Source organism: Protobothrops mucrosquamatus, unplaced genomic scaffold (genome assembly GCF_001527695.2).
Source record: "Protobothrops mucrosquamatus isolate PMUCROS unplaced genomic scaffold, P.Mucros_1.0 scaffold1558, whole genome shotgun sequence".
NCBI classification, from domain to species: Eukaryota; Metazoa; Chordata; class Lepidosauria; order Squamata; family Viperidae; genus Protobothrops; species Protobothrops mucrosquamatus.
The window spans coordinates 91443-102893 of NW_015387727.1; the positions used below are offsets into that span (position 1 = coordinate 91443).

Consider the following 11451-nt stretch of genomic DNA (forward strand, 5'->3'; position numbering starts at 1 on the left):
TCTATCCTGCAAATTATAACATTTAATGAAAGATCCTTGGACCATGCCAACTGCCCAATCATACCACATAGGCAGAAATAGTTGAAGAATTCAGAATAAAACTGCTGGCTCACAATTTTATGACATAATCAAGCTCAGGTTATTCTCAACTTCTTAGATAAACATGGTTGGCAGCATATATTTTTCTAGATGATCTTGCATATGCACATTAGCATTTGTGTAATTCTAAGAATTAGGCATAAGTTAAAATATATGAAATAATTATTAGAGGAAGCATATAATACATATTTTGGAACTAATTGTTTACTTTCATGTCAAATTAGATGAAATGTCATTTAAATATTTACTTCCTGGAACTATACCAACTATATCAATTTTTTCTTGAATCTGTTCACTAGGAACAAAATGCCACTGTTACTTAGTAATCAAAAAAGGTATAAGACAGATTTAAAGATCATCAACTGATTTCAAGACAATAAAATGCTTAATTCAAACTTCATTGCTATATTATGAGATTTCCAATGCATTCAGGTAGTTTTTATTACAAGACAATGTTTTGGACTGAATTGAACAGGTATATCTGGGGAGTAATTAGGAGTATCACTTCTTATAGAATACACTATAAAACTGGTGTAAAAGTCAATAACAGTTACTTAAATACAATGAAAAATGTCAAATTCTTCCTTGGAGATTTATTTTTATACCTCATTTACTACTTTTTTTACAGACCATTTAATTCAGATGCTCAAGACATTACATTCTCATTGAGTAATTGGGATTGACTCTAGCAGTTCTTAACTAGCAGGAAACTAAATACATGCCGACATTACATTTGCTAGCTGTACAACTGTTAATTAGATGAATCAAAGCTGATACATTATTCCCTAATTAACCTTAAATATTTCCTGATGTTATTACATGTGCAGTATGGCAAGTTATAATTATACTGAGTAGAGCTGAATGAATAAGTTTTTCTCAGGAAGTTAGCAAAATTTTTGTTAGTGGTTCTAATCTTCTAATGGACTATAACTGCTTTACAGCAAAGATTGTAATTTGGCTCCTACTCATATATGAACCAGGTGGAGGGTATTGAACCAGTTCCCCACTGGCATGCTAAAGGGCCAAGCAAGTTTCTCCACTGCTCAGACAACTTCTTCCATGATCCAGACTACTCTAAGCACCATGTCAAATGGTGGGCAAAATTTAATTAAAAGTCTCAGAAAGTTATATAAATTGTTCCTCTACAGAACTCAATGGCACAAATTATTTTGTTCAAGCAATCACTTATCTAACTTGGCAATTGACTGTCTTAGTGAATGTTTACCTTGAGAAAATTATTTGTTTACTAAAACATGACATCGTTTGCCTTGTGTTTTAAACCAAACTCTCTGAACGAATCAACGTGAGGAGTGTTTTCAGTCAACTTATTTTCAGCACTGAGTTGTTCACTGTTGAGATAAATGCAAGACAGCGTGGTGGTGTTTCTGGTAAGTTGATTTTCACCCATTTCTAATGTAGGATATTTCTTTTTGGGCAGAATTTTTTGCTTTCTTCTGACACTATGATCAAGGGAAGCATAGCACATTTGGCGTTCAGCTATCTGCTACAAAAAAAGGAATTCATATTGATCATGTTATTTCATTTACTATTATGGCAAACAGCTAACAGTAAAAGTAACAAGTCAGTTGTATGATACACCCAAATGAAATGATATAAATTTGCAATTATGTGTTTGGTAACTGCTTGGAAACAGGACTTTTTCCTTAGCCAGTTTCCTACCTTATTATCAATTCATCATTTTTACCTTGGAATATTGTCTTTTCTGTCTCCACTGATCTGTTCTTGAATCCATTGGAATAGGATCATAAAATGTAAGGTAATATTGGTTTCTCTTTCTCAATTTGAATTGCTTATCTAAATACTTCTTGCTGATACATTTTTATTGCAATCTTTGGAATTTTAGTGAATTTCATTAAAACTGATATGCTTTTAGGAGTAACACTGAGCTTCCTGCAAATCAAGAACTCCACTATAGGACTCTTGATTTCCTGTTAAACCCAAAAGATTAAGATTTGTCATTATCCACAGTCATCTTTCAATAAGACTGTTTCCTTAGGTTTACATTCATTGATTAAGATGATTATGGGCAGCTTAATATAAGCAATGCTGTCACTGCAATACTTGATTCTGATATGATCCACTTGAACTAATAGTTCCTTGCTAGTTCCATAAGCATTTGAAGAAGATTATATTTTTACTGATATTGCATTGGCATACTATATCGGAAAAGTCTATTCATTACTAGGTCATTTCCCCTATTTTACTCTCTATTTGGATGAACTGGTTCAGTATCTTGATTTCACAATTCTACTTCACTTGGTGGTGTCCTACTTTATCCCCACCCACACACACCATTGGAGGGCTCTTATATGGGTTAATAAACTGCCTTTGTGCCATCTTTGTAAATGGGTTATTGCAACAGTGTTGCTGTGTTATGAGATAGCCAGATAAGTCTCAGATATTATTCCATTAAGGTTCTGGCAATGTCAGTAATTTCTCAGCACAATTATCATTAACCAAATTTGCAAGGCAACCACATAGTTGCACACTTAACTTTTATTAGGTTAGATTTATGGCAGAATATGAAGCAGAATTTGGCAGATTCTCCAATATCCTGAAAACGAACCCCTGCCTAGTAGACAGCTACTCATTTGTGTGAAATCACAGATTCTACCAGTATCTGTAACAGATAACATTTGAATGCTTATCTATGATTCACACAACCCATCTTATATTTTCTAACTTGGAGATTAATGTGTTGATCTTAAGAATTGAACAGCAAATAGGAGCCATGTTCAAGCATATTTAAGCATATCTCCTATCAAATTCAGGAGGGTTCCAAATGAATCTTGTTAATGCACAATCCAATTCACAGACCCTTTGTTAATCGTAATTAACTAGGTTATCTTACACCAAATTGTTGTATTATTATGTGGAATGTGTACCTGCAGCAGCACAGTGGGATAATTTTGTCAACTTAGACCTTTCTTAGAAAGAGATCTGGATCAAGAGACAGCAGTCCTGAACTGGATGAGGGAGGGAGAAGAGGCTAACTGTAATTTTGAATCTCTTGGGTATGCCTAGTAACCTAGAACTTGGGTCCCCAATCCCTGCCCCCAGTCCATTATTGGGCTGCAGCTTCTTCAGAACTGGACCACACAAATGGGAGTGTATGTGCACACTCAAAGCTTCTCTTGCACAAGTGGTGGCCCACCTGCCACTTGCAAGAAACTATCCCCTCCCCCCCCCGCCAAGCCAGAAAGGTTGGGGACCACTGGCCTAGAAAGTTATAGATTTTGTTTGGCAAGATTCTATGTATTAGGTATAAGCAAATAAAGGATTGGACTCAATGAGATTTCACTGTCTCATCTCTGACCACTGTATCTACATGTTAGTTTACCTGCAATATCTTGGAACTCTTGACTCCATAATTTTATTATGGAGTAATAAGTCAAGTTAAAATAATAAATGTGACATATCTGATAAAGAAGATTTATATATATTCCAGGGCTGAAATTAAACATTAAATTGGCCAAGATTTTACAAGGGGAATCCTGTATTTTAGGGCAGCTAAGATCTAGATAGATCATTCAGCACCATAAACGGTCCTGGAAAAAAACCTGTTAGAAATTAAAGAACATTTACATAAACAACCATGTACAAACCTGTACATCAGTGGTGGATCTGGGAGAATGGACATTCATTTTCTCATAGCAACTTTCATCTGAAAATAATTTTTGATGTAGAATGTTTTAAAATAGTTACTCTATATTATTATCAATCATAAAGTTCTGCACTAACCTGTTATTTTTCAATACCATGCAGCGTAGCAGCTATAACTATACTGTGCTGGTAACTACCTGACATATTTCACTTCCTCTAAATTAAGGAAGGGCTTTTGGAGGGCTCAGTATAGTACTTTGCATCCACTTTCTTGCTGGGCAGATATTTAAACTTAACTGAAGAAGCTTCTTGGATGAGAAGCAAAATGTTTTCAAGGAAAAAACAAAGGAAGTCCAGTTGCCTTTTGGAAAAGCACCTTTGTGATAGCCATGACCTGAATGACTGAGAATCTCCATAGACGTGGAAATTTTAAAAAGTTATTTGAATGGAGTTGTCCACAGAGTTCAAGAGAAATCAAAACCATAACTCAAGCATGATTATATGGTAATTAGAAGAATTTACTTATTCTAGTTCCTTGCAACAATATTCCAGATAAGCAAATCTTTAGTATACAAAAGTTTTTATCTTCTGATTGTCATAACAACATCACTAATATTGTGGCCAAATTTTCAATGGCAACAGTTAACACAAATAATTCAAATAATCTGCAATGATTGCCATGTATTTAATTGTTTTTATATTCATTTATATGGACTATTTATCACAATAAAAGCAAATATAAAAAGTCTATACATTCCTATTAAAATGCCAGATATTTGAGATGTAAAAATATCAGACCAAAATAAATCACTTGGGAATTTTTTGCACCTTTAATATAACGTATAAGCAGTATAATTCAATTAAAAACAAACTGAAATATTTCTTTGGGGCGGGATAACAATAAAAAACTTACAATAATGTGGTTACATAAATGTACCCACCCTCTTATAAATAGTGATGTGGCTGTGTTCAGAATTAACTAATCACATTCAAACTGATATTATACAAGTCGGTACACACTTGCCATTAATTAAAGTGACTCTCATCAAGCCCATATAAAGTTCAGCTATTCTAGTAGGCTTTTTCTGACATTTACTAGTTACTTCTTTCAGCAAAAACCATGGTCTGCAAAGAACTTAAAAAGCATCAAAGGGATCTCATTGTTGGAAATTATAAGTTAAGAGAAATGTGCAATACCATTTCCAAGGCATTGTTATATCATGGAACACAATGAGGACAGTCATCAACAAGTGGAAAAATATGGCACAACAGTTATATTATCAAAACAAATTCATCAAAATTGATATTTAAAAAAAGAAAACTCATTCAAGAGGCTACCAAGCAGAATTTCTGGCAACTACTGGTTGTGTACTACAGGGCTTTTCAACCTTTTCACCCATTGTACCACTTTTAGGATATAGCAATATCCGAGTACCACCAGTCGCCTAGCAAGGTGTCAAAAACTTGATGACCAAAAAAAAAAAAAGGAAAAAAGTGATAAAGTACAGGTAGTCCTCGACTTACAACAGTTCGCTTAGGGACTGTTCGAAGTTACAATGGCACTGAAAAAAGCGCCCCCCAAGCCACAGCCGAGCAAGACACCTGCCTGCCCACTCCTGTCTGAGGTTTTCATTGTTGTGAGCATTTCTGTTGAGGATTGGCAGCAGGGGTGGGGTGGGGGTATTTGGTTTTTATTCCCCCCATTTGCTGGGTGGTTGCAGCAGGTTTTGGTCACTTCACATGAGCCTGGGACACTGTGACCGTCATAAATATAAATCCGTTGCCAAACATCTGAATGTAAATCACAAGATCCTGGAGATGCTGCAACATTCCAGCTGATCGGCGCTTCTTCTGGGCTCAGCAGAAGTGCCAGGATCAGTGCTGCTTTCCAGCTGGAGCCTCGCACTGATCCTAGTGCTTCCACTGAGCCCTGACAGTCCCGAAGAAATGCTGATCCTGGCGCTTCCGCTGAGCCCTGACAGCCCTGCAGCTCCAGTCATCTCTCGCTCAGGCTTGTGCGGTGCTGCCACCGGTTCAGCTCATTCCCCTCCCCCACTACCACTTTTCTAGGATGGTCGTGTACCACCTGCCAGGTGTCAATGTACCACAGGTGGTACCTGTACCACTGGTTGAAAAGCCCTGGTGTACTACATATGACAACAATCCCCCCTGTTCTTCATATGTGCGGTCGGATGGCAAGATAGCAGCTTTTTCTTATAAAGAAAAGCATCCAAGTCCAGCTACATTTTGCAAAAAAACTATATCAAGTCTGACAAAAGCATGGGGAAAATATGTTATGGTCTGATGAGACCAAGGTTGACCTTTTTGGCCATAATTCCAATAAGTATGTTTAGCAGGGGTGTGCACTTTTTTATAGCCACTGTATGTATATATATAGATATTAAAAATATTAAAACATTTTAAAAAGATATAAACATTTGTTACCAACTTTTTTGTTGTACTAAGGATGGGTAATTTCCAAATATCCTCCAAACCTTAGTATATTTTATCTATTATATTAATGTAATGTAATGTAATGTAATATATACTCATATATAAATATTAGACACAAATATAAAATATAAAAGCATGTAAACTATATGATAGATAGATAGATAGATAGATAGATAGAGAAAGAAAAAGAAAGAAAGAAAGAAAGAAAGAAAGATAGATAGATAGATAGATAGATAGATAGATAGATAGATAGATAGATAGATAGATAGATAGATAGATAGATAGATAGATAGATTAGATAGATAGATAGATACAGACTACAGACTACAGACTATAGATAGTCTTCCAGAAGGGAAGGGAAGAAAAAAGGAAAAAGCCTACAAGGATTAGTTCAAGTTAGCCATATGAACCTATATGCAATAAATGGATAACTTTATCTATAGCTTACTTAGCATCTCCTGATGGTAGGGATTAAGGTTGTCATAAACTGGATAAGCTTCTGCATGAAATTCCTCATTGCTGTAAAAGAGTACAAGAGAGTTTTAAAACAAACTTAATGTGGACACATTGTATTAAATTGTATTGCATAATTTGTTTAGAAAATATGATTTATATGACTAGATGATTTATTTGAGTTTAGCTAACAAAGAAACATAATAAATATCCAGATTTCCATTTATAGAAACAGATTTCTGATGTTCACCATAGAAGACGCTAACATGGTTTCTTCTGATTTCTTCTCTTCTATTTCTAGCAGTCCCCTGAAAATATAAGCAGTGTGTTTGTGGAAATCCACTGATGCAACTTGGAAGATATTATGGGGACTATAGGAATCATGGAGTATGAAACAGCCATGAAAATTGTTTCTTTCCACTTATCAATAATTGACTACAAGGACATTTACAGCAGACAATCACAGCCTTTTTGGCCCATTCAGAATAATTGAATTTTTCAGACTGTGTTATGGACATGATCACAAATGGCTGCCATAATAAAAGTACCCATAGAAAAACCTTTGCCAATGGCTGCTACCATTTTTTTTATTTTATTTTCAGAAAATTTCTAGGGTATACACAGTTTGCAATATATTCTTGGAAGTAACAAGCTGCATGAATCTGATACTTTATTTCCAGAATACTGAATATTATTATCGATTCTAGAAAATTAAGCTCCCATTTTAAACAATGTAAAAATAATTTGGAGCCTGAAGTGTTCCCAAAATGTATCAATTGGAAGCCACATATATTACATTGGGATCTAGAATACACTGGATAAAGGTCTTTCCATGTAAGCACACCACCTCAAAAAAGGAAGACTTTTGCCATACCTTGGATTATATTCATTATAATCTTCACACATTTCCTCTGGAAAACATTTTGAAGAAATCAGCAAAATTTAAAAAACAGGTGTGTTTGACATTTCAATATAACATATTTTTGAAGATGTGATATTTCTTTATAAAGATATTCCAAAGATAAGATGGAATGCTCTCTGCATTTTTTTTCCTACCATAGAATTCTAACTGCTATGTTTCCTTGGTTTTGCTACCTCCCTGGTACAACTTAGTGCTATCTTGGCCTCTAATGCCAATTTCTTTCTGGTCTTCCTTCTGCCAGAACTGCCCCGTGCCCTTTGTTCCCATCTTCACTTTTCTTCCTCTTTCTACTTTGATAAACCTACAAAGCAGTCTACATGCAATAAATAGCAAAGACCCTGTTATAGCCAGTATTTACACTGCATGTAATGTTTATTCTATACAGCATATAGACTGCTTTATAAGTTTGGATAGAGCAATGTTCCAGGTCTAAAATGTTTCTATATACTCATGTAGCCTAGAGTGCTTTTCAATAAATAAAGATACCAGCAATATTGTACTATATGCAGATTGTATATTTTTTCCCTTTTCAACAGTCTTGGAGAAATGTACTAGTGTGGCAAGAATGCTGATTACATACAGTATACCGTATGTCGATTTAGGACATAGAAATAAAAAGAATAGGCTTGAATCAGGCAACCTTCACTGCAGATATGGAGTTGAAGGTTAGTTGCTAATGTTGGTAAGAGTATGCATGTGTGAGAATAAATGGAATGCTACTGAGCAAAAAGGAAGACTGGATAAGTAATATCTCCTTTAGTATTTAATGCACCTATAGAAAAATATACAAGACTGCTTGCAGAAATGTATTGCTGAGAATGGGAATATAAGTGACATTCTGATGCAAAAGAATATGTGTTTGCTGAGAATCTAGACTATCTACAACAAAGGTTAGATGGTTTGATGCAACAAATAGTATGAAATCTGGACATTTATATACCAAAGACTAAGGTAATTACATTTTATAGGGAAATTGGAATAAATGATTAAAAGTGAATAGCAAAAACTAAAAGTAAATAGTTTGATAGGAGTCAGACAGACTGACAGAGACAGACAGAGACACAGAAATATATGAAAAAGCAAAATGCCAATGAATGACACATTATATACCAAGCAGGATGTAAAAATGGTGAGCAAAGATAGAAATGCATGGGAAAAGGTATTGAATGGTACTGAGTTAGAATTCATTGACCCTTTTTCTTATCTCCTGCTTTTCATGTCTTTGCTTACGGTTTTGTTATTCCCATTCTGTGCTTTCTGTAACAGGCTGTAACAAAAGAATAGAATTAAATATATGTATGTGTGTCTGTAGTATTGCTTTGCGGTATTCCACAAATGTTCTGCACTTTTGCTGGGTCCTTTTTTAAAATAATAGCGCTAGGCTGGAGACATCAAAATCTGGGCTATTTGTGTTTTCTGGCTGAAAGTGGTGGTGGTGGTGGTGTTGGCAGTGACTATAAAAATGCATTTTTGGCTCATATGGTACCTGAAGGCATTTGCATTGAGTAATATGAATTCAGGAGCTTGTATAATAACTAGAAACAGCTCTAAAGAAGAAGCTTCAACAGCCATCATGCTATAATAGTCATTTACTAAGGGAAGATTAAACTTGACAAGTTTCTTCTTGTTAAACCACAACTTAAAGTATCTTATAAGTATAAATATATGAGATCTGAGATTATTTTTAATGTGGCCTTAGTAAAAATTAGAACTACCTTTACTGAGATCAGATAAATAATTACTCTTTTTATTCCATTGCAGATGAAAGTGAAACCTCACTTCCTGCTATTTCTGTAATTTGCAACTTACATTATTCTGCATCTTTTCCTTCAGCTTTCCTTACCTTTTTGTTTTTTGTTTTTCAAGAAGTATGACACGTTTTTTAGTAAAGAAATTATCATAATTACAGTTACAAAAGAAAGAGGTATCCAGCAAATGGTACACTGATTAGCTTCCATTCCTGTAATAAGAGAACAAATATAAACAAAAATAAGAATTTTGTTCATTTAAAGTTTTCAATTTGGGATACATTTGACATGCTGGAATTTATATCCATTTGTGAATTTCACAAACACAAACGTTACTTTTTACTTTGAAAGGATCTTTGGCTATGAGTATATATATATATGATATGAAATATATTCAATTTTGAATAACTAATTGTATCTGTATGTTCCCATTTGAAATGTATAATTTTATTTGCTCATATATTGAAAAATGGATATCCATTTTTCTAATATTGAGGCATAAAAAGTTAACAATAATTACAGAATTGTTAAAGAAAGCAGAACATTTAAATTCTACTTCAGAAATGTTTTTAAAAATGAGTACATAGGCACATAGGAAATTACAAATCTGTATTAAACTCGATTTTTGTGCTAATTCTGTAAGCTCTATGAAGAATGTGTCAGAAAAGTTGTACCGTAATTCTTTTTTTCCAGAAATTTTGAAACCATTGCATAAATGACAAAACATGTAAGATATTCTCCACACATTTTAAAGTCAGAAAAATGAAAAATAGTACACTATTTCCTTTATTTGCTGACAAATTTACATGTTTTAAAAACAGATCGTTTATGTACCGTATATCAGTGAAAACATCTTTAATGAAACTATCCCAAAGTGTCAAATAATAACTTTTGTGTTCTTCAAAAATCTGGTCAGAAATCAAACAGAACAGGTAACATTGACAAACATATGAGAAATTTAGGAAAATATAAAAGAATATTGAGCAAGTCAACATTCAAAACAAAACAGTAAGTTTAATGAAATGTATTCTGGGATTTGTACCTCCTGCCTGTGCTGCCACAGTGCTATAAATTCAATCTTCAACAGCTATGCTGATTAACTGAAAACACCACAAAGGCACGTTTGCAACATTTATTCTGAACTATGGGACAAACATTGTCCTACAGATAGGGATTTGTGCCTTGTCCTGCCTCCTCTTTCTCCTGAAGCCAAAGTGTATTAGTGACTTTCAGCCATCATCATTTGCCACACAGTTGTCAGCCTTTTTCCTTACTGCAAAAACAAATGCAATGAGGAAAGTACAAAGTGGTCAGGAGTATCTGTAATAATGGTCACTGGGTTTCAAAGTGGCAAGCATGGCAGAGAAATCAAAGCTCCTCCCCTTTTAATGTGCGGCACAGCATAGCACGCTTGCCAAAAGGAACAAACTTTCAATTAATCTGTTGTATTTGCCATTTTGCAGCCAGGGACTTCGCAGCAGCTATCCCTGACTGACTGGAGCATTTTTTTTTTCATTTCTCGCCTGGTTATCTTTACATTACCCCCTTCTCTGCTCTTCAGCAACTTTTGTATTCAATTTTATCCCATCACAAACCAATGTACTAAATGTACACTTTCTGACATTGCTATAACAGTTATGATAATAACGCAATGGAGGCCATGATTTTCCCAACTGCTAACAGTCACTTTTAACTGCTTTGGCTATGCCGTTACTCTGCAGTTGCTGCCAACTTTTCTCCAAAGCCACTTTAGCTGGGCAGCAGGAAAGGTCAAGAATTTGCCTGTGTTATGCCTGCCTCACATATTGCAAAGCACTGACCAGACATTCCAGGGACTGCTTATCTACACATGCGAAAAAGCAAAAAACTTTTGCCTTTGCTAACAGGGATATTGGCAGTGTTTCAAGCAAGAAGGGGCTCTGGGGTAGAGGCAGAGGCTGTCTACCAGATGTTTTAAAGGAAGGTGAGGCAGGTAAGCTAGAGAGGACAAGAAAAATGAGCAAATAAAACTCTTAAATAAGCAAAAAATAAGAAAGCAGAGCAAATAAGAGAGAGAAAGAGAGAGATGAGAGACCAATGAAGAGGCAAAGAGAACAAAGCAAACAGCAGAATGAGAAAGCTTATAAGAGAATGGCCTCCAAGAAGCAAGAA

At 34.9% G+C, this 11451-nt stretch overlaps 1 protein-coding gene across 1 annotated transcript; it reads right to left on the reverse strand.

Annotated features, from left to right (window-relative positions):
• Window positions 1-267: 267 nt before the first annotated feature.
• Window positions 268-9512, reverse strand: LOC114922994 (T-cell receptor-associated transmembrane adapter 1). The gene is made up of 5 exons (XM_029285355.1): window positions 9393-9512; window positions 8493-8523; window positions 6626-6696; window positions 3726-3784; window positions 268-1603 (listed from the first exon to the last, which is right to left on the reverse strand). Exons 1-5 carry the CDS (start codon window positions 9508-9510, stop codon window positions 1346-1348), a joined length of 537 nt encoding a protein of 178 aa, XP_029141188.1. The 5' UTR covers window positions 9511-9512; the 3' UTR covers window positions 268-1345.
• Between the last annotated feature and the right edge of the window lie 1939 nt (window positions 9513-11451).